Raw genomic sequence first — 25,054 nt, forward strand, 5'->3', positions numbered from 1 at the left:
AAAATTACTTAACTAAAAAAGCGTTAAGGGCGAGTAACTGCAAATAAGGTAAGGATTTCCATTGGAATCGTTACATGAAAGCATATCATAAAGCAGTTATAGTCCTTTTGCGTCCCTATAGTCAAGTATAATCTGATAACGTACTTTTAGTCAAGTAAAAAGCTAAAAAATAATTATTAAATCTGGCGGTTAAGGTACTTTTAAGGAAATTTAGCGAAGTAGTGTTGGTTAGATGCTTTCAAGTTATGGAATCGCTGAAAATTGTGTTACTTAACGGCTTACAATATTTTCATATATTTATAACTATTAATGCTAGAGAAATGATTCTTAGACAGAAAGATAGAGAATTCTGAACTCTATCACCCTACATTTAAAACTGAAAATTGACCATTTGAGGGTTAACGGCTTTTTAGTTAAAGGACGGCAGTATTGGTAGAGTTTTTTCAGAAAACAAAGTGCGCACGCGCGGGCGGCCTCCCGCATCGTTCATTGGGCGCGGATTTTTGAATTATTTGATATCAAAAAAATTGGATATTTGTAAAGTAGGTTTACGATCGAGATGTTTACGTGATAACATAATGCAGTGGCAGCGCTCGAGATGAAACGGGAGATCGGTCCGTCTCTCTCTCGTTATACCTGCGATCGCGCTCGTGAGGTTTTGGTGTGACACAAGTTTATGAACATGTCACCCGACTAAAACGATTTTAAAAACGTTATCACGTTAAAAATTAAAAAAATTCAAAATTATTTATTTCTTTCCTTTACATAAACAAATTTGTGATTGGAACACTCCTAGTAAGCAAATAAAATGCTTGTGTCAGGAGGTTCCGCTCTTCCTTAACACTATTACAGAAACAGAAATAAAACAATATGAATAAATACAATGCAAAAACATAAAAGAAAAGAAATAATTTAATAAAAAAATATCGGTATCGGTTGATTTATTATCGGCGATACCGATATATCGGCTTGCCGATATATCGGCCGATATATCGGTATCTGTATCGGTATCGTTACATCCCTAAAAAAAATCATAGGGTCATCGAAGATGATATTTAAAATTCTGTGTGATCTAAGATTAATTACCAAGGAGAAAATAGACGAGAGCGTTTGCATGGATAAAATACCCACTGCATTTCTCTTTACAGTTGAATATTGAAGTTGTTTGTAATATTAACCTTTGTAAATATATAAAATAAAGTCTACAATTTTTTGAACATGAATTATTTAAGAAAAACTCACCATTACATATATATTTTTATATATAAGTTCAGATGTGAATTCAGATTTACGATTTGAAATAAATTAAAACTTTCACTCAATACTGAGAAACAACTTATGGACGAATTTCTAAGCAAATGACAAAGAAAATACAACACTACTGCTTCAATTATAAATTACAAGCTTCAATATCCAATTCAATTATTACAATACATAGTTACACTGCGTTGGAAATAAATTAATTCTATAATTATTGTATTCAAGACGTTAAAAAGACAGAACTTTCCCAGTAAGAATTCATTTTCGAATTTACTTTGTTTTACATACATAATAGTTGTAGGTAGATCATAATATTAATAAGAATAATTAAATTACAAATTCAAATACATACAATAATGACACTTATAATTGAAATATAAATAATAGATGAAAAGTAGTTTAAGTTTAACGATCATAAATATTGAATACTTTAAATGTTAATTTATTACGCAGTTACTTACAATAGTGGTCAACAGACCCAAGAAACTGTTACAGATTTATTCAATACACAAATATCAATTCAGTAGAAGATTTACATGAATGCAGCAAACAGCAGCTTATAATTAACCAACAGACAACAACAAATTAAAGACGTAAACGAGTATTTAATGCGAATTAGCCGTTAAAATTAAAACGCGCGTGAGGTCCTGTGACCACACTGTACGAATTTGCTAAAATCAGTATTAACTGATTCTTGTCTATGAAGACTTTAATTTCTAATTTTGATGATGTTAATTCCGCCACTGCTCTACAATTTATGTTCAGGATTCTAATTCTCAAGCTATAGTATTGTGCATCAGGAAAGTCTCAAATATGTAGTATAATGCAATCTAACTAAGAATAAGAACGTCGATGACCTTTGTGTTAAATATTATTTCAATACACGATTTACGTTCTATTTTATTTTGTCTGCATAAAATTGCAAAACAAATTATAAACTCCATCAGTTATTCGTTCGAATTCACTGATTCGAATTCAATGACGGACACAAGATGGCGCTGAATCGTTCCCATTCTTAGTCGCATAGTTCAAGAATTCTTACAGACAAAAATTCATATATAATTATTTCGTTTAATACAACATTCATATAGTAGAATAGTTAGGCGCCTGAAGTGGGTCCCCACAGCAGGCGCAGGGCAGTCAGCGTGCAGGAGCCCGCCTTGATACTCGCAGTAACACGGGCCCCGCGCGGACGTCCTTGAACAACCTTATAGCCTCCCCGTGGGTTAGACCCGCTGTTCCCCTACCGTTTACTGATACGATTTCGTCACCTGGAACATGAATGTATAGATAAGTTTAATATTCTATACTATATGATAAAATTAGGATAGAGTATGACATACTGATAAATTAATTAAAATATCCTGCGTGTTTTTTTTTTCTGAAATAATTAGGTACGCTTACGTTTTCGCTTATTAGGTATTGGTACGGGAGCCAGGAACAGATTTTATGACCAAGTTCCTCTCAAGCGGTAATTAGTAAAATGCATCAAAGTATAGTATTATGAAGCCTCGTGAACGTCAGCTGGAGCTCGGTTGGGGGGAAGAGCGGTTGTAGCCTCCCGTACCATATATAAAGGCATCTAAATAAATATTTTCACTAACTTACATTTAATAAGCAAGATGATGTGTGATATTTCAATTAATGTTCTTAATTATACCTACACTAAAAGTGACAATATGAAGAAAAAAAAAACAAATTAAAACTGAGAAGTAGGTACTAGCGGCGGTTTGTTGTGACGACGGCAGTACCTAGTAGGAAGAAGTAGATAATATTTATTTATTTTAAACATAAAACATGCAGTAAAACTTGCTTCTCCACATAATTTGATCACTCTTAAAAGGACTTTATCCCATTTTGAAATATTTTTCATAGCCACTTCTATTGGCGTGTGTGATATTACTTATTATGGAAACTTAGCGATAGGGTGCCTTAAAAATTGGCCACAGACCACAAGTAGTACATTTTATGTTGACAATTTTTTAACTCGTTATTAGACTATCCAACAAAATAAGCTAATACAGTGTTCCACATATCGAGTTAAAACATGTCGCTGTTTTTTTGTATCACAATACAGATTAGTTGAATGTAAATTCATCGGCTACGTCACACATGCAGTGGAACGCAGGTGAGAGTTTTTAGTCGTGAGAGTGGGAAGGTCAAATTTCGAAAACCGGGGCGTCTATTAATAAAAATCATGTTAATGCATTGATTTGCTTATAGTAATTCATACATTTTTGAAACTTTTTGATCAAAACTTTTTCAACTAATTTCATATGTAAGTAGGTATATATGAAAAGGTGCATAATTTATTGAAAAATAATTTATTAAAAATAATTTATTTTTTGATACGAATAAATCGAAGCTTTATCGAAAAAAACATTTGTACAGTTATGTTACACAAAAATAGTTGTGAAAAAATAAATCATGAAAAAAAGAAAGCTAGAAATTGATCAGACCAACGCACGTACGCAATTAATTTCCCAATACAAAAATATCAACTTTTAATTATCGTTTCGTAATGCATAAGTGCATAACAATGACTAGGTGTTATTACGAAAAGCCTTATTGTCTTATTCCGCCTTTTTTATAATTTTGACCTATTTATAATTTCTAAGGGAACTGTAAAAACCTTCTATAGAGGTATGAATAAATCAATAAGCCAGGTGAAATGTGCATAGTATGGGGTGTGCGGCCAATGTGAAATGCAGCTGTTTTAACCGTCGGAAAGGAATGTTCACGTTATAAAACACCATAGAACTTTGTGCATAAAATATTGAAATAATAAAGCCTGAGAATGTGAGGGATTTGAATGCTTTGGATGTAACTGTCACTGCAGTACCATATTTTTATTTGACAATATCGTATTAATAATTATTAAACTAATAAAATATTGCTTTAAATATGCTAGATGTAGGAAATATTTTGGTACAAGCTCAGTGGTCGTTACAGCTGCAAAAACTTTTTTTAAATATTAGTTTTTCAGAGTTAATTATGAACATTTTTGGTAATTAGGTAATTAACCTCGAAATCCGACGAGGCCGAGTCCTTTTCGTCTAAAATTTATCTCAATCTAAGAAAGAATAGACGAAATAGATAGCTCAATTATTTATAATGTGTACCTATTACACCTGAGCATCATTTTGAGATCAGTATCTGAATTTAATATTTAAAAAGGACATAATATCAAGTACGCAGAACTGGTTCACTTTCATATAATGTTTTGTTGGTCGACCAAAATATGTCCATATAAATATTGAAGTGAAATTTCTTACCTTCCCGTAGTAAACCGGATTCGGCCGCTTGTCCGTTATTAAATATTGTTTTTACGAAGATTCCCATATCACCCCGGGGAGAGTCGCGGCCACCCACTATGCTGAAACCGAGACCTTTGCCACCAGCCGACTTTGTGAAACGCACCTGAAATTTGATATCACGAATTTAAATTAACCAGTTATTAGTCAGTTTCAATTTGCATTAGAGGTCCGCGCCACGCCGGCGTGCCGCCGCCGAGAGACCCCGGCGCGCCGCCGCCGCCGCCGGGTCACAGAAAAATTGGCGCCGAGTTCAAATTTTGCGCGCGAACCATGTGTCACGCACGCGTTGTTGTCTACAACACGGCAACTTTTGTACTATATCGATATATCGATTATCCCACCTCAAAGGAAAGCCTCAATGAGAGTCGAAACAAACTTGTGTCTGAAGTCGAGTCTTCTTTCCAAGAAGTCTCGGATTGGGGCGAACTTAATCTTGTCGAGTTCAATCCCCTAAAGACACAGGTTTGCGCGTTCACCGCTAAAAAGACCCCATTTGTCGTAGAACATCGGTTTAAAAGTACTCCCCTTAGTATATCGGAATCCTCGGAGTTGAAATCTCGAGTGACGTTCAATTCCGCAGTCATTTGGAAGCGAAGGCTAAATTAGCCTCGAAAAAACTTGGTGTGCTCAGTAGATCGAGACAGTACTTCAAGCCGGCCCACCGACTTCAGCTGTACAAGGCTCAGGTGCGACCGCATATGGAGTACTGTTCTCATCTCTGGGCCCCACAGTATCAACTCCTTCCTCTTGACCGCATCCAACGTCGAGCAGCTCGAATTGTCGATGACCGTAGGCTTTCCGATAGGCTCGATCCACTGTCAGTGCGAAGAGACGTTGCGTCTCTCTGTATACTGTACAGAATCTACTATGGAGAGTGCTCTGAGGAATTGTTCCACCTTTTACCAGCCGCACAGTTCCACCACTGGACCACACGCCGTAATGGATGGTTGGCGCTCCACCACTGTCCGCTTCACCCGCAACTTCCTTCCACGTACGGTGAAACTATGGAACGATTTGCCACCTGCGGTGTTCCCGAACAACTACGACATTGGGGCCTTCAAGAAAAAAGCTTATTTGTCCATAAAAGGCCGGCAAAGCACCTGTAACACTTCTAGTGTTACAAGTGTTTATGGGCGGTGGTGACCACTTAACATCAGGTGGCCCACCTGCTCCTTTGCTTGCTCTGACATAACATTGCCAATAAAATTATTGGCAATGTTTATAATTATCATGTTCATCACTAAATAGTTAAGCTACTTGATTTTAATAAAAATATTTTTTTTATTAAAATTAAAGAGAGATTTTTCTACTGCCCGCCCACCCCCTAATTAAACTTTAAAAATAACTAGCCCACGCCGGCGACGCCGCGCCGCGCCGGGTGCCGCACCCGGCGCGCCGCCGCTGGGCTTTTGGACTGCGGCGCGGACCTCTAATTTGCATATCTATGTAAAAAAAATTGGTTGTCTGTAAGTCGTTTTACTGACGATAGTTGAACGTGACAACGTCCGATTGTGCTTCTTTGTCGCTCGTTCCGCGCTCTCGCTTGCACTTCAAGCCTTTGGAACGCCTCAGAGCGAGGTAACGCCGCATGAGTCATGTTTTTTCGTGCGTGCAGCCGGCTCTATCGAATTATAAGACGTTGTCACGTCAAAAAAATGAATCGCCAAATATATTGCTAAGCGTAAAAGACTTTTACGTTTAAAGGCAGACTTATTGAGAGGGGCAAGGGGACAGAACAACGCGACGTCTGCTAGGTCAGCTAGTTATTAATATGTTATGTTACGTTGTTATTCAATTTAATAAATAGAAAACCACCTTTATTTTCTGAGGCAATATAATCAAGACCCGTTGAAATAAAACCACAAGCTCGTTTGTGGAAGTAGGTTATTTTGATAGAGGTTTTAGATAGATTTTAGATTTATTATATGTGCAAACATTTCTTATTACATAAAAAAACTGATACAAAACTGTACCAATTGTTATCTTATTCTGTATTATGTGTAAAAAGGAATCCTTACCTCAAAAGTGTGTGTGTCTCTCGGTTCCGGGGCTGGAGGTCGCTTTGTCGGTTTTTGGCCAGAAGCAGGTGGCGCGGGGGGAGGGCGAGTTGACCGCGGCGTGGAACTCACTCGAAGCTCCGACACTCCATTTCTTAATTGCTGTACAGGATCCTGCCGTACTTGAACCCTGGGCAATCTATACGGTTCCTCCCATAATCTGTCAGTATCACTTCCTAATCTATTATAACCGTTTTTGTATATAGGAATGTCCATATTAACGTTCTCACTGTAGGGCCGACTCCGGCCATCCCTACTATTCTTACGACGTTCTAGTCCATATGAATAGTCAACGACATCTCTGCTCTCATCTTCTTGATTAATAAGCGGTGCTCGCTCTCTAGGAGCTGCATTTTTGGTTCGATACACATTTGGAGAACTACAACGTCGACGAAGCGTGGAGTTTTGTCGAGGTGGAGATGGCGAGGAAGGTTGCCGACCAGATGTCGGGCTAGGTACGTAAAATGTAGATGGTTGTTGTTGTGGGGGTGTAAGAACATCATGTGCCGATAGAGCTCGTCTTCTCAATCCACCTCCAAGTTTTCCGAGAGCCCGAAGGATGTCAGGCGCCCCGCTGGTCACTCGCAGAGATGCTGTCGTGTACACTTTGCCACGATGTCTGAATGAGAGTTTAGCAGCGGGAGCGGGGGAACAGTGTGGAGGCGGACGAGGGGGGGATGGCGAACAACGTACAGGACTAGGTTCACGATTCCCTGATCCAGGCCGCAGCCGAGAACATCTCCGTCGTAACTTTCGCCATCTCTGAGATAAGTTGGCATTCCAACTATCTTCTGAAAACATTTAAAATTACATTTTATATCTCATTACGTATTTAAACAAATAAAATAATGCTACATTTATAAATTCGTTTTTAAAAGTAAAGTATAAGCTATGGCCATTATTATACTTATTATTTATGTTAAAGGTTATCAAGTATTTATTAAATGATTTGCAGCTGGTTATAGGCCCGTATCCGATCACTTTACTTTTAAACGTGAATAATAAACAGCGTCATTGTGATAGAGGCATCAGACCACCTACATCCTCTTAGCACAACACTTTTAACAAAAATACAATAAAGCTATCATTTAAACAAAGGAACTAAACTTTTTCAATTACCTTTTTTCGTATCAGCATCTGACGCATAATCGTGTGTGCGAGGTGTCTGTGTTGGTGGTGTCGCGGGTGCTGCAAAGCTATGTCTAAGAGGCGTCATACGAAGCAGCCGTGGTCGGTCACCGCCACCACGCGTGCCCCACGCAGGCGCACCCATGATTTAACTGAAATTCCAATTAAAAAAGATATATAACCATTTTAGGAATACACAGAATTGTTAATAGCATGAGAATCACAAAATCCTTGAAAGATCAACGCACTATTATGTAAAGTGTTTGTGTTGTCATTAATGTCTGAGTTTAATGGTTTAATAGTCCGCCAAGCAGCGCATCGCTAAATATAGTAACCGTTTGAGCTTATAAGAAACGTGTATAATTAGACAACACCATATGTTTGTCTTGCATAGACTGAGTAAGGTTTTAATAAACATATGCTTTGTTTGTTTAACTGCGGTTTGGTGTCAAAACATGATGCATTTTCAACAGTTTATAAAGGTATCATAGGTAGGGTTGTATCAAAAGATAATGCATCTTATTGCGATTATATAAAGGTGAGTTTAGAATGTATTAATATTAATGTCAAGACATAAAAACTGACCACCATAACACCCACACGGAGTGGGCTTAGGTCGCGTAAATATCTACGTCCGGTAACCATGTTTTATACTAACGTGCTAGCCGTCAGCCTTATTTGGATTGACCTAAAAATTACATCGTCTAAGCTCTACATACCTTAATAGTAGAGTTTAATACTAGAAGGAGTTGGTTACTAATTGATATAATATAATACATATGTTAATTCATTGTCAATAGGTGTTTTGAGTATGAATTACATAAATTGTATGTTTATGCTCTCTGAAGTTTAGCTGCAAATTATTTTATTACATTTTTGTATTCGTAATTAGTTTCATGCTCATCTTAGAAATGTCATGGACACTAACTACCTTCTATAACAGTCATAAACTCTAAATTGCTAACAAATTTCATGCTGGGTTAGAGATCGGACTAGCGTCTAGATTTTTTTGGAAGAATTACTTAATATACCAACATTTAAAAATAAATTGAGAATTATTTATATTTTTGATTTAGAAATATTTTTACTAGAAGGTAGCTGTAAAAAACGTAGAGTCAATGTACATGACTCCTTATCATAGTTTCATTATCAGTCATCTAACGATTTCGCGACATAGCATTTAAAGCGCTACAATCCCTTAAGTCGCTGATGTCAAGGTAAACATATTATTATGTCGGTTACGTGCGCTTGCTATTATTAATTTTTAAATCCAAATCTAGTTACTGCATGAAAATATTTTAGAAGTATTATCGATATAGTCTCACTGTTGCCCACCAAATATTGAATGTAGAGCAACATAGAGTATTCCAGTTTTTAGCTTGTTAAAAACAAAACATGATTGAAATTAACGTAGCCTTAATTTTTTCAACACCATTCTAAGTACATTGACCCTTTACTACATATAATTCCGTTTTTTAAGGTAATAAAAACTCTAAACACACATTAACCTTAAAAACTCAGCTTTTCATAATTGCAAAATTATTAACAGTCTTCGTAGCAAAACGTAATAAGGTTACAATGTAATTACCATAGTTTCCTCAATATTTCATTACATCGTTTTTATAAAGAAACTGTTTCAGTAGTGTCAATAAAGATAACTGTTTAATAGCACTATTTTAAGTCCATACGTGTGTACGAGCCCGATGTGCAGCCGAATGTGCCGACGCGCCGCGGATATCCGGTTGGCTGCGGTCTTCCACTCATACAAAATAGTCATTACGATTTATTTTCATACAGGTCTGTTTAATACGACCTTTTAATGGTATAAATACATGGGATGAAGCTGGATAAACGTCGTTACATTAGCGTTGAACTATAGTCGGCGTTCCCCAGGTAGACGTAACGTATTTTGTAAAATGACTGAAACGGACCATACATTTTCTTGATTTGAGGAAATATACAAAAAATGTATTTTTTTCTCCCATGTTATACAAACAAAATAAGTAAGTCCAAATCAGAAATTCAATTGTCTGTGAACTTAGCCTTTAAAGTGTAATGGTTATTTCGTTTAACAATACTACCATCTTAATTATCATTACCATAAAATCTCAAGTTTAAACAAAAACCCTACACTTGACTTTGTATGGTCCATTGTTGCATGGTATTATAATTTCACACGATTTCCTTAATTGGCAAAGACTCCGTTACATGCTAATTTTGGTATATATAATTATGCATAATATGAGAACTATTAATATCTGCTGATATATTTTGTAATTTATTTATTAATATGTAGGTACAAGTATTAATTTCTCCCACAATTAAAAATTGAGGATAAAATGAACTTGTTAAGATAGAAGATAATATAACTAATAGTAAATGACAAAATGTATATTATGTCTTCTTCAATACATTATTGTGTAATACATTTAAAGGAAGTTTTATATCAACTTCAATTCTTATAAGGTTATGTTGTAGTCTATTTAGTCAAGTGTTCGTCGAATAAGAAAAGGAGGCTCCTTTCACCTCAATCCTTATTTTGCACTTTAATTAGTTATATTCGAATAATTTAAACTTTAATGTGGCACTTTACACTGCAGCTGAAGTCGCCCGTTTCTCTTAAATGTAATAGTGAAAAAACAATATTTTGTAGTTAATTTGTATAGACTATAGACAAACACAATGACCACTAGACTAACTAGGGAGGAAAAAATTGTGATCCGAACAATAGCTCCGTCCACCGCAACTAAAGTATGGATCTCTCGGGAGGAACATGAGTGTAATTAAATTCCGCCGACAACAGCTCATACATCTAAGGGTGATCTGTATTACGATAGCCCACCCAAGGGTCCAATAGCAGCGGGGTAAGGACTAAGGACAATATATCACCGGACCGATAGGGCTAACTCGAATAAAGTACATTTTTTTAAACAAATATGCTTTACCGAGTTTTTCTATTAAACCCATCCAGTATATCCAAGTAGATTAAGCTACTAAGAATGAATATTTTGAGTGCTTTAACTCCCTTCACAAACACAAAGATTAAACGTAACATAACATTAGAAATAAATAAATACTTCGTCTATCAGTAATTAATACTTGGTCGTTTATAAAAACGCCTACATCGATAATGTTTCTTATTTCAAAGCATAACACAGTACACGTGCAAATCTAAAAAAATCCTCACAATAACACCTTATCTAAATCAGCATAGTTATAACTAAAATGATCCAACAGCATATAAGAATTACAAATGATGCTTCGATATATTTCGTTTCATAAATTCATCTTTATGAGGATGAGTCCAGTTAGCGGTTTGGTGGGAAAGTGTAGTTAATTTGCGCAGACCGTCCCGTTGTGTGCCGAATTCGGAAAGCTTTGGTCACTGCTCTTCCGGTTCACGGTCTATGCAGCTCTGACAAACAACCACTAATTGCCAGCTATTATCCTATCCTTCCAACTAATATGTATTATGAATGCGAAAGTTTGTGAGGATGGATATGTGTGTGTGAATGTTTGTTACTCTTTCACGCAAATACTACTGAACCCATTACAATGAAATTTAGCACACATATAGAGGGTAACTTGGATTAACACATAGGTTTTATCCCAGAAATCCCACGGGACGGGAACTGCGGGTTTTTCTTCGAAAACGCGGGCGAAGCCGCGAGCGGGAAAGCTAGTATTAATATAATCCTATGGTCCCGCTGAAAAATATTAAGTTTCGCGCCACATCGTTTATTAATTGTTTTGATTGGTTGATCAATGTATTGGCATTCTGAAATGTGATACCCGTATTATGTTTCAGTATTACAAATCTGTTTGTTAATTTTATAAGTGTGTCCTTTTAAACGTCGGTGTCAATATTGGTAACGCCAATATAATTAAAATAGTAAATGTAGAAATTAAACGTTTATTGTTTGTGGTGTGTTCCTTCATCCTTCCCTACATACGAGCACAACCAATCACCGCGTGGTCACTAACCACGTGACACGTCCAATAAGACGTGAACGCGACGTTCGTGTCGCTGCAGTCAGTCGGGTTCGCTCCGTGCCTTCGCGAGGTTCGGGACTCGGCCACCGCCGGAGAGCTTCCACGAGGCTCTCTAGATCATCAGGCATTGTGCCCTTGTAACATCACCGGGGTATCCCGTGCCCCGGCCCCTTGGTCGCGCTCACCGCCGCGTGTGTGTTTGTGTGGAGTGTGGGACTGGACGCCGTTCTTGCCCGCCGCGAGCTGGAGGACCCTGACCGCGTGGCGGCGCGTGTGTTCTGGACGCTACTCCCTCCGACGAGGTATGTGCCGTATGATCCTGTCTATCCCTCTTTGCGAACACCACGTAGATCAAAATACAGTCCACTTTCATATCGAGAATATATTTACGTATATTTTTATATTGGCGCGACCATTGAGTGGTACCTTCGACCCGGATAGTAACCATTGAGTGGTACCTTCGACCCGGATAGTAACCATTACCTGATGATTCCACCGCCCTTATTAGGATACTCATTGTGTAGGCCCTAATAAGCGATTAGTAGTATCTTCAATGCGAAATACTATTTAATATACCGCATATAATAGAACGACAATGCGTCTTCTACTATTCATATAAAATATATTTTAAACCCGCCCTTATTAGGATACTCATTGTAGGCCCTAATAAGTGATTTAATAGTACATTCATTGTGAAATAACTATAACCGCATAGATCGACATTGCGTCATCTATTATTTTTGCTTAAAATATATTTTATTCCGCCCGTAACATTAAGTTACGCGTATATTATTATTAAAATAGTTAATTAAAACTATATTCATATCGTTTATCCGCAGTTATAACGCTAAAATCATTATAAATCGAACATATTTCATCATATTTATTTACCCGCTACCCGCGTTCGAAATTTATAACGTTATCTAGGTCATTCCGCGATCCGCTGTTATAATCCGACCATATTGAAAATTCATACTCGGTTCATATTACGCTTGCGTCGCTGACCTACTTTATTTAGTCGTATTACTTGTTATTGTAACTTGTATTGTAACATTCTCTGTTTGAATATATACTTTTGTTATTAAAAATGCCGCCTAAGAAAATGACTAAGTTACCTGATAGTGACGCTTCGGATGTTAATGATTCGGAAGATATAAATGATTCGCAGTTATCCATGTTATTAGCTAAACGCGAAGTTATATTCGAAATGGTGCAACAAATGTATGATTTGTCTTTAAACGTTCATAACAACGCCTCGCTTATGGAAAGTTTCCTTGACGAGTCCGCGCAGATAGAATCATTACGTGAAAGATTTGAAAAGTGTTTAGACGAATACAATACTCGCTTATTATTATTAACACCTACCGCGAAACCTGATTATAAAAGCCTCGTTGCATTCGAGTCTTTATATAGCAGAGTTATAAGAATTAAATCGCAATATTCGCAACCAAGTCCGTCACACGGAGATATTAATAATTTGCATAAAAATAGGCCTAAATTGCCGCCTATCGAGTTGGTACCATTTTCGGGTGATATTCGCTCATTTCCGCTGTTTCTTTCGAATTTTGAATCAGTTGTTCATAACAATCCCGGCCTTACAGATGCCGAGCGTTTATATTATTTACTAGGTAAATTAACGGGGAAGGCCACAACTGTTATAGCTGGTATAACCCCCTCCGCTGAAAATTATAATTTAATTTTACAAACTTTAAAAGATAAATATGATGATAAACGTATGTTGGTTTCCGCGTATTTAAATCAAATGTTTGATTTTAAACCTTTGCTTTCTCCGTCCGCAACAAACTTTGATTTATTTACTGATAACTTTATTAGCGCAGTGCGCGCCTTACAGAATATAAAGTTAGATAATATTACAGATATAATGATTGTTCATATCGCGTTGAAGAAGTTAGACTCAGATACTGTTCGCGCTTTCGAGACTAAGTTTGGTAGTGAAATGCCTACTTTTGATAATTTAGTTCAATTTATTCAAACTCGTGCGAAGGTATTAGAACGCATTCATCCTTCCACAAATTCGGGAATAAATAAACCGCCTCGAAAGTATAATAATTATAACCGCAGTTTAAATAATACTTCTTCCGCACCGCCTAAGACGTATCAGTCTTACGTAACAACCGCTGATTCCGCATATAGTTGTCTTTGTACAAATATAACGCATCAACATTTATATAAATGTTCGAATTTTCATAAAATGAGTCCGCAGGAACGTTTGAAATACGTAAAGGATAGAAACGCGTGTATAAATTGTCTCAGTATAAAACATCGAGTTTCTAGTTGTTCGTCTAATTTTAATTGCCGCATTTGTAAATTAAAACATCATACGATGTTACATTTGAAACGCGAATCTTCCATTCCCGCGCCTGCGTCTCACCCCCCGCCGCGCAGCACACCGCCGTTGCCTGCGCCGTCACCGCCGTCCGCGTCGGGCGAGTGCGTCCGCTCCGACATTGCGCTATGTACCGCTAGCTATACAGCTGATACTGATAACGCATTTCAATGCAACGCGCCCGCGAATAAACAATGTACTATTTTATTATCAACCGCTGAAGTCGTAGCTTATAATTGTAAAGGCGAACGGCTTGTTATTCGCGCGCTTTTAGATTCCGCTTCGCAAAGTCACTTCATTACGAATGAATGTTGTGAACGTTTAGGTATTAAACCGCAGAAAACCGAACGTACTATTATTAAGGGGTTCGGTGGTTCAGAAAAAATTATAAATAGTAATTCCGTAAATATAAAATTTTATTCGCGTCTTGACAACAACATATCTTTTAATATTTCACCGCTAGTTGTTGATCATGTTACGGATTTACTACCTACCGCTGTTATAGACACTTCTGTCTTATCGCATATTTCGCATTTACCGCTCGCAGATGAGAGTTTTGGTACGCCAAATAAAATCGATTTATTAATCGGTGCTTCTCTGTTCCCTCATCTGCTTCTCCCCGACGTAGTTCATGCATCTCGTGACTCGTCGGCGCCCGCTGCATTGCGCACGGTGTTAGGCTATGTAATAATGGGTTCAGTACCCACCATACCTAACATACATAAACCGCCCTTGACGTATTGTCACGTTCAAGAGACCGCCGCTATTGACTCATTAGTCAGGCGTTTCTGGGAGCTCGAGGAGCTTCCTACCGCACCGCCCGTTCAACATCCCGATGATGTTGAATGTGAAGAATATTATAAATTAACTACAACCCGCGATCCCGTGAGTGGTAGATATATTGTTTCGCTTCCATTTAAGGATGATCTCTACACTCTCGGTGACTCATTTAAATATTGCCCGCAAACGTTTCATGTGCCTCGAAAGAAAGCTTCAAGCTTCACCTAAATTAAGGTTGGCATATGATGACGTCATAAAAGATTATCTAACGAGAAATTATATTTCACCCGCGCCTCCGTATGATCCGCGTGACCCTACACCTATTTATATTATACCGCATCACGCTGTTCTGCGCGAGGATAAATCGTCGACTAAGCTGCGCATGGTTTTAGATGCTAGCATGCCAACTTCTGGAAGCCAGCGTTCGTTGAATGACCTTCTGCATGTTGGGCCGAATTTACAAGGCAATTTGTTTACAATAATTTTAGGTTTTCGTCTCCACGCGATTGCCATGACCGCCGATTGCCGCCAACAGTTTCTGCAGATATTCGTGCGTGAGTTTGATCGTCGTTTTCAATGTTTTTTATATCGTTTCAGCCCGCAGGATCCGCTGCTGCTTTATCAATTTAATCGAGTTTGCTTCGGCATCAAGTCTAGTCCTTATCATGCACTACGCACGGTAAGACAGCTCGTAGAAGATGACGGCGCGAAATATCCGCTCGCGAGTAGCATTGCGTCTTCGTCGTTGTATATGGATATCGCCTTCTCTATTCCCACGGAATGTGAAGCAGCTTCCGCGTCGCAGCAGCTCATCGATTTGTTTAAGGGAGCTCAGTGGGATCTAGTTAAGTGGAACAGTAATAATAAAAATGTGTTAGATAATCTTCCCGCTTCGCACAAACTTTTACCCTCCGCGGTGGAGTTTGATAAGACCGTGCAACATAAATTATTTTGTCTGCATTGGTCTACTGTTCATGATTGTTTTTATTTTAAAATTACCGCTCCCGCCGATGTGATGTGCACTAAGCACTCCATCTTGTCAATTGCCGCCCGTCTGTGGGACATGATGGGCTTCGTTGCTCCCACAGTCGTGTATAACATCCCATCAGATAATTTCTACCATGTTTCTGGTATTGAAAATCCCGCTGACATTCTTTCGCGTGGCATTACGCCACAAGATCTCTTATCGCACCCTCTGTGGTTCCACGGATCCCAGTGGGCTCGTTCGGACCCATCTGATTGGCCTCTTAGGAGTCTCAATGGTGAGTCTATTGCAGACATTCCCGAACGAAAATTAATAGCGCACACTGTGTGCCCGCCTATAAAGCATTGCGCTTTATACGATACCGCCCTTCGCGTCTCGTCGCGTCGTGTATTTTATATTTATAGGTTCCTTATATTATTAACCCGCCGCGGTGTTATGATGACCGTAGAGGAACCTAATTTCGCTGAGAATAAAATTATTCCCGCCCTGCAAAATAAATATTTTGCAGAGGAGTATTATAATATACTCTTTTATAAATTTTATTCGCAGGCTCTCAACCGCTTGAGGCCTTTTATTCGCAACAGACTTATCCTCATCGGACGTCTAAGCGATTCCGCCCTGGAATATGCACATAAGCATCCAGTGATATTACCGCGCAATGATCACATAATTATCATGATCATTGACTATTATCATATTAAATATATGAATATTATAACGCATTTGTTTGTAGTTATTTTAATAACCGCGCTTTTATTAGCTTTACCCGCACCGCAAGTCAAATCTGATCACGTCAGTTTGTTTGATAGGCATTCGCTACTGGACAAGTTAGTTCAGTCGTTTTGGAAACGTTGGAGAATGGAATACTTACACGGTTTGCAGGTTAGGCAGAAATGGAATATGCCTTCCACACCTATTACTCCTGGAACGGTCGTGGTTGTGATAAATTATAATACACCGCCCCTAACCTGGCGTTTAGCCGTCGTAGAGAAAGTACATCCTTCAAAGGACGACGTCGCGCGCGTTTGTACAGTTAGAACCGCCAAGGGAACTTACCTTCGCCCGGTCGTTCGTTTATGTCCGCTTCCAAGACAATAGTTATATCGCATTAGTATGTTACCGCAGTTAGTTAAGTTTAATTTTAAGTTTTGCACCGCTTTCGTTTATAATTTCTTAGTTGTAATACCGCCGTGACTTTAGGAATTTTTTATACCCCGCTCGCTTTACGCGATCCTAGAGTCATAGAATTTGTTAGTTGTAATACCGCCGTGACTTTAGGAATTTATATACCCCGCTCGCATTACGCGATCCTAGAGTCATGGAATTTGTTAGTTATATTTCCGCCGTGACTTTTAGGATTTTTTATTATCCCGCTCGCATTTTGCGCTCCTAGAGCCATAGAACTTGTTATTTATATTACCGCCGTGGCTCTTAGGACTTTTATTAACCCGCGCGCATTATGCGATCCTAGAGTCATAGTTTTTCGCTATATCTTATGATTGGTTTTAAATGGTGACCCATTTAGGGCGGGTGGATATGGTAACGCCAATATAATTAAAATAGTAAATGTAGAAATTAAACGTTTATTGTTTGTGGTGTGTTCCTTCATCCTTCCCTACATACGAGCACAACCAATCACCGCGTGGTCACTAACCACGTGACACGTCCAATAAGACGTGAACGCGACGTTCGTGTCGCTGCAGTCAGTCGGGTTCGCTCCGTGCCTTCGCGAGGTTCGGGACTCGGCCACCGCCGGAGAGCTTCCACGAGGCTCTCTAGATCATCAGGCATTGTGCCCTTGTAACATCACCGGGGTATCCCGTGCCCCGGCCCCTTGGTCGCGCTCACCGCCGCGTGTGTGTTTGTGTGGAGTGTGGGACTGGACGCCGTTCTTGCCCGCCGCGAGCTGGAGGACCCTGACCGCGTGGCGGCGCGTGTGTTCTGGACGCTACTCCCTCCGACGAGGTATGTGCCGTATGATCCTGTCTATCCCTCTTTGCGAACACCACGTAGATCAAAATACAGTCCACTTTCATATCGAGAATATATTTACGTATATTTTTATATTGGCGCGACCAATATGATGAATGTTGTAATAAGAAAGTACCAATTTGAAGAATTCTAACAGCCGTACAAATAAACGAGTTATAACATTTTATGAAAAGAATAAACTAAGAATAAGGAAAAACCATACAAATAAACACGTAATAAATGAGACCTAGTATAACTTCGTAATAAGTATTCATACTAATGCTATTTCGTCCTTATTCCGGCTACCACCCTAGTATAAGTCTGACATAACTAAGTAATAACGTATTTTTTAGTACATTGTGCTGTGTTTTACAAGTTTTAGAACCTATTTTCAATCTAAATTTGAGATAATAGCAATGAGAGTAATACGAGAAGTAGAAAAAGTTGAGCAAATTAATAATTTCATATCATACAAGTCGTACCTATTGAAATGGAAAATTTAGTATGAAATGTCAAAATATACGAAATTATGAAAAACCCTTTTGATATTTATAATGATTTATTTATTTACGCCATGCGCCAAACCATACATACATAAAACACTTATTTCTAAACTTACCACAATAATATAAACTTTCGTTGAAAATATAAATCTTCTAAGCTTGGAGTTGTATGTTTTGAGTACCAGTTATTTGGCAACTCTCTATCTCAAGGTGGGTTTATCTTCTGTTCTCCGGATATTGGATAGGGTTCTCTTTCATTTGCTTGCATAATTAATGTTATATTTAAATTATTTCAAATAAATATTTAAAAAATAAATAAACAGAACATCGTATGATGAAACTTCACAACAAATTCGACGAAGTCGAACGAGCGTCAAAATGACAGCACCAAGGTTTAACCGTAGACAATTTCAATGTTTTTCATAATTTTGTGAATGAATTGCTACGTTGCCGCTCCGCGCCTATTGCATAGCGTGAGCATAGTTACATCGACGTTATTCCAAATTTATTTGTAAGAAATTATGACATCCTTATTCTTTATTTATTCTTATCATATCTATGCATTGCATAAGGTTTGAATAAGCAAGTTTTTATTTGTACGGCTGATAGTGTTCATTTTGCGTATAAAATAAAAAGGACTTCAAAAACAAAAAGATTTTACAAGAATTTTGGCAACGTTCTATCCAACAATGGAATTGTTATTTAATCTCTTTTGTTCTTTGAAAAGTATAATAATAAACAGCTTTCGTGAGTAAGTAGCTTTTTAGTTAATACACTATATAACAGTATAATCACAGAAATATATCGAGAATATCTCGATATATTTCTGTGAGTATAATACATTATTAGCAATTATAGTATTAATTAGTAAAATCTTGAAATATGAGTCACTCAGATCATTTATTACACATGAATAATGTATGAGGGTACGATTAAAAATATTACTAACATACCTACCTTTAGTTTAATATATCGAAGCAAAAAATTAACCGCATTATAAAACAAGACCACATTTATTATGTAAATTGTTTTCTTATACAAAATTATTTTATTTGTACACATGTCTAATTTCAATTTTAAACAAGTTACACCTACAAGTGATTTCATCGTCACAAAGTACCTACTCGACATAATATACCCACACTCAATATTAACATAACGAAATGTTTCAAACGTAGCCCACGATGTGCTAAATATAAATAATATAGGTATGCATTGTACCTTTCTAAAGGTAACATTTTTACCAAATGAAAATTTATCTTACCTGACCTTAAGAAGTTCTGGAAATTTCTTTTCAATTTAATGTCTTTGATATAATTATAAACATCCAATTTATTGTCGTTAGAATAAATATTAATCTTTGTATTTAAATAAATTTCTTAATTCTAGAGATAAATTCAACGTTAATTGACGGATGTTATTATTTTGGTATAATTATGTCTTGTATATGATGCAGTTTTAATATTGGCTAAAAAAGGTTCTTTACGTTTTGATTCAAGCTTTGCTCTGAATTTAGTGCCAATTAGAGATTCCGGTATAGAAGTTCATTTGCCTCAAACATTGAAACGTGTGAAATTGTTTAAGTACTTCGTGTTTCCGTTATAAGTGGCATAATTAAAGACCTTTTTGAAGGGTGAGCAATTCGTTAACGAATACGAATAGAATGTAGAATGTGTAACAGCACGTTAAGGGCCATACTAGTTGTCTGAGTAGGTATATATCTGAGTAGATTAGAGTACATATTATATGAGTAAATTACATTATTTTATCTTAATTTTAATATGCTTAGAGTCGTAAACAAATGATATATTGAAAGAAAGAAGATATTTAATTGTTATTGAAGAACATTGTTTGACTGCATTAATATGTAGATTGTAGAGACCATTTTCATTTCATGTTTATCTCCAAGCTGTTGATAATTACATGCTCAGATTCATGCCTTAACCCTCATTCTTCATGATAGTTTATGCCTATGAATACAACGAATAACACACTTCCATTCAACAGGCCTATAATTCGTTAGAGTAGTTTTTTCATGACACCTCACTTACGCACGTTGTTGCTATACTGTCTCAATAACAAATGATAAATATTTACATCATAATAATACTAATACGAATTTATGTTGCGTGTAACGGGTTCGTGTTTCGCTGCGCCCACATTTATTAATGAAACCAAGATTTATGCGTGACTATGAGAGCGATAGTGGTACTGGGCCCTTAGGAATGTGACCCGCGACTGTATTGTTATTTACCAAAACCTTGAACCGGCTACATAAGATATGTCATGTTTTAAGTCATGCCATGTAAACAATTAACCTTATATTTTATACCTTTAGGCTCTTTATCAAAAGGCCAAGAGCATTACTTATGGACGATCTTTTAAAATATAATGTCTAGTTACTATAGCTGTATAGTTATGAGTTATATTACGTTTTATGGATAGAACTAATAGTATGGTTCTAGCACATATGATTTCTGCAAGTAAGTGGGGCGTACGGTACTGTTGAGTGTTGTCACGGTACATCTTCTAAGTACACAATGGTGTTCAGTATCGAATCAAGAGTCTTCCCATAGTGAATGCCCTAGATCTCAGATAGAAAGAACTCTGGGAAATTGCTTCCCGTTCTTTGTCATTATTCAGTTTGGTCTCCTTTGTGATTCAATCTCGAGTGAAAACGGTTTGCTCTGGTTTTCTGATTGATAGTTTGAGTTGTCACTACATCTAGAGCAGTTACATTTTTTTCAATTATAATTAGAGTAAGCATTTGACTGTATACAATTGCTACATTCTTCTTGTTTAACGTTTCTAAAAACACGTTAAAAGTTTGTTTAAAAAAAAAAGAAAAATAAATACTATTTAGCAAGATCAACCAGAGATACAGATTTAACAACTACCTTAACTATCGTAAATAATTTTATGCAATAGTAGAAACTTTATCCTGGTAGAGTCGATGTCAATTCAGCGCCACTTTGGAAATGCGTCATATATTTACGTGAATAATTATGAATTAAAATAATTTCTTATCAACTAATATTATGGTAAATTTTCCTTCCTCTCCATGAATGAGTGTATGAATAAATTATAAAATAATATCTTAATAACATACGCTCATGTTATTCAGTTTGACCACATTGATGATTAATAGGAATCAATAGACAATTAAGTGCCTTGTGACGAATCTTTATAGGTACATTGTATTGCTTGAATTGTTATTAGCCTTGCAGCAAATTTAAACATATCATTATCCATAATACTTATTATACCTATTCAAGACTCTACATACAAAAAATTAGCCTTCAATAATACTCAGAGACAAACATAATGAATATTTTACGACACGTTGGTTTAATAAAGTCATCTATTAGAAATTATAATTCTAGGTCGTTTAATAAAAATCTTGTAATCTTTATTACAATCTGTAAACATTTACGTTTTGTAAAATGATAAAAATATGACGTTTGGTTTTTTACTATATGTATGCTAATTATCAAATATGATATGCAAATACATAATTCGTTTCGTTAAATCATTGCTGTATTTTTTTTTGAGGTACAAAGGATACAACATGGACTATTGATACTTTAAAAAGAGCAACTATGGAGTTTCTTGCCGGTTCTTTTCTATAGATACTGCTTTCCGAATCGGTGGTTAATATTAAAAAATGTTATAACGATTCAAAAGTGCTTTTATAAGAAATCTAATTGAATCAATAAATGTTTGAGTTTGAGTTTACTTATTAAATCCTATTGGAAAAAGTATAATACAATTTTAGCATTAGCTAAAATTGTATTGTCCCGTCTACGTTATTATCCTACGTTAATACGTAGACGGGACAATTTTTTCATAATTTATAAAGAATTAAGAAAAGTCTGCTAAATCATGAAACATAAAATTAGTCTCGTCAACTTTACGTTTAAGTGTAGGAAAGTCTTAGGAATCAGACTTGCATACATGTCCTAGTGATTTCTAAACTTCAGAGAACCTGAAATTACATTGACGGGAGTCAGACCACATCGTGATTAACAACTAGTTATATAATTGAATTAATATAAATTATTTGTAATACTTCAACAAGAATATGAACCAGTAAGTAACTAATATAGAAACTGTCGTGACTTGAAAGCGTGAAAGGTTGTAAACTTAGGTACTGCCAAAAGTAGAATTGGCATTTGTTATAGATCAAGGATTAAATTGCGTTGTGTACCTACGTTGTGCTTTATTTATTTAGGTATACATGGAGTGAGTCTCAACTCAAATATGTAGAGTTTCAACTCGAATATTCGATTCATAGAGGAACGAGATGATAGCGAAGTGCCGTAAAAAGCTGACATTGAGAGCAGTGGGTAGATACCTTATTATATTTCTCCCAAGAGCAATTTGGAATGGAATTACAGAAGAAACTTTTTTATTTTGAAGATAGGGATGCATACGTAGGATGAAGTAGGTACCTACTTTTTATTTGGTACATTTTGGCATTGAAACCAGAACAACAATATCGTAATTCTGACGGAATAACGGCAACGGTTTATTAATTCGTATCCCACACTCGTTATCCATAATAGGAAGATCAAGTTTGAATCCGCGTTAATGACCTAAGTTTCCTTCTTTGTGTTACCAAGAATATGACAAGGACAAAATTCTGAGACATTTCGTTAAGTTGCTTAAATTTCAATTTATACATGCAATTTTCATTAGAAGCATTAAAATAACCTTTGAAGGAAAGGGATTTGTATATAGTTAATGATACAAATAATGTAACAACGTGCAGTTTAAAGAAGAGCGGTTAGATAACACACATGTTGTAATTTACACTACAAAGACCGCTATAACAATACGATGGATTAATCTTCTAATGGGTTGATGTGAGCCGTGGTATATATCCCAATATGCATGCTGTATAGGCAATAAAATGAGAGTGTTACATCAATGCACTACGATGGTGGTCCTGCAATATTTACTGATTCGGAAATTTGTGGAAATTTGATCCTTCATGATATCAAAATACGATTCTTATGGATGCACAGGCTATTTGTTCAATTGTGTAGCGGAGTGTAGCGTAAGGGGTCATACTGCAAGGGGACGTACGGACCCCAGTGCCTGCAGCGTTCAAATAGGGTTTTTCAAACATTTACTTATCAGTTTTCCAGCTGATTGAATAGTTTTAAATTGCTTCCATATCCATCTAGATTAACGTTTTGGTTTCGCTAAAGTTGATTACGGACAGTTCAATTGGTTAAAGTAAAACGAAACCGTAGAAAATAGAAAAATCGTCACGACAGTATGTACTGTTATTACTTCTAGAATTAAGTACTATCAAGGAATATAACTAAAATTTAAAATAGAAATTAATAAAAATGTCAATTGATTTATAATCTAGTTTCTTCGTTCAATGAAAGTTCGTAAAAAATCATGTAACCATGACCATAGTATATAAAAATTGGAACGTTACAAAATAATTGAAAAAATTTAATTTTTTAACTACTTCCAAAATTTATTTAATTTAAAGGCTTTATAAAGGTTAACTTATTATTATTAATTATTTAAGAGGACTTACCTTAGAGTAGTTGCAATTAAATAAATCCACAACAGTTTTTAAAAATAATTTTATAAAACTAGCCACATAATCATTCTAAAGTTAAGAAACAACAAATCAATTGAAATAACCGAATGTGAGGCACTTAAGGAATGCACTTAAAGTTTATACGAATATGAATCGAACTCTATCATATCAACAAATGACACTGCACCAGCCAATGTTGACGCGTACGTTTGACGCGACCGTTGGAATTACACTAACATAACCTCAAAACTTACGCTAAGCCCGCGCTGTCAGACGTTGTTTATCTGTGGGTTTGTGAGCGCCAAATGAAAAGGAAATATTTTCAGCAGAGTGTTAGAAAAGGATAGAGACATTTTTCATTTACAACATTTAATAACGGCTATTAGTGACGGCTTTACTATTTTTCTTTTGAAAAGTACAACTGAATGCTAAAAGTAGAGGTGTTTTTAATAAAATATCGTGTTGTGAGATTTATATTGTGGGATAATTACAAAATATACCTAATTCATGAATAATAATAATTTATTAACTATACCGAAATACCTTAAGAACAATTCTCTAAATAATTCATGAATTGCTTCATAATACCGCAATCGGTACCTTTCTGACTAGTCAAGAATGTCATAGATAAAAAATGGTCCTCAGTATTGTGTACCTGCATAATATCACCCTTGGGGACCCTTTTACCACCATTTAAGAAAGCATTCAAGCATATCAAATGAATGATTTTGAACAGCCGCAATCTTTTTTAAACAAACCTGCTTTAAACACTTGACACGAGATAAATTAAAAAGCGGATGTCTTGTACCATAGTTTCTTACACTTTGTGATACATTTGTATTCTTCAAGGGTTGTCTATAATAATATGTATTGTTAGTTAAAAAGACTAGTGCGACAATTTATGTATCTATGTAGGAAATACGTTGTTACACGGGACCAGTTAAAGCTTTTGCATTAACATCAATTAATTTATTTCTTTGTCCTAATGTAAATGAGCTTGTATTGATTTTGTGCACAATAAGTCAGACGAAAGCCCTCAAGCTTCTATATAGATAGAGAAGTAGGAGTTCCCACGTCTGGCGCCGGGAATGGCGACGACAAGGCTGTCGTTAACATTTTATTATGTTGTTTAGTCTGATATTTATCCTAA

General features: G+C 36.4%; 1 protein-coding gene across 2 annotated transcripts; it reads right to left on the reverse strand.

The window, feature by feature from the left end:
- Window positions 1-1,030: 1,030 nt before the first annotated feature.
- Window positions 1,031-24,153, reverse strand: LOC149487799 (uncharacterized). 2 transcript variants are annotated; one of them, XM_089696478.1, is made up of 5 exons: window positions 23,899-24,153; window positions 7,754-7,914; window positions 6,596-7,422; window positions 4,536-4,680; window positions 1,031-2,531 (listed from the first exon to the last, which is right to left on the reverse strand). In XM_089696478.1, exons 2-5 carry the CDS (start codon window positions 7,905-7,907, stop codon window positions 2,401-2,403), a joined length of 1,257 nt encoding a protein of 418 aa, XP_089552604.1. In that variant the 5' UTR covers window positions 7,908-7,914; window positions 23,899-24,153; the 3' UTR covers window positions 1,031-2,400. The 2 variants fall into 2 exon arrangements, with proteins under 2 accessions (XP_089552604.1, XP_089552603.1); XM_089696477.1 differs by having other exon boundaries at window positions 6,596-7,425; window positions 23,899-24,152.
- Between the last annotated feature and the right edge of the window lie 901 nt (window positions 24,154-25,054).

Source organism: Colias philodice, chromosome 6 (genome assembly GCF_061535455.1).
Source record: "Colias philodice isolate Cphi_HAF_F1 chromosome 6, ilColPhil1 Martin Lab GWU primary, whole genome shotgun sequence".
NCBI classification, from domain to species: Eukaryota; Metazoa; Arthropoda; class Insecta; order Lepidoptera; family Pieridae; genus Colias; species Colias philodice.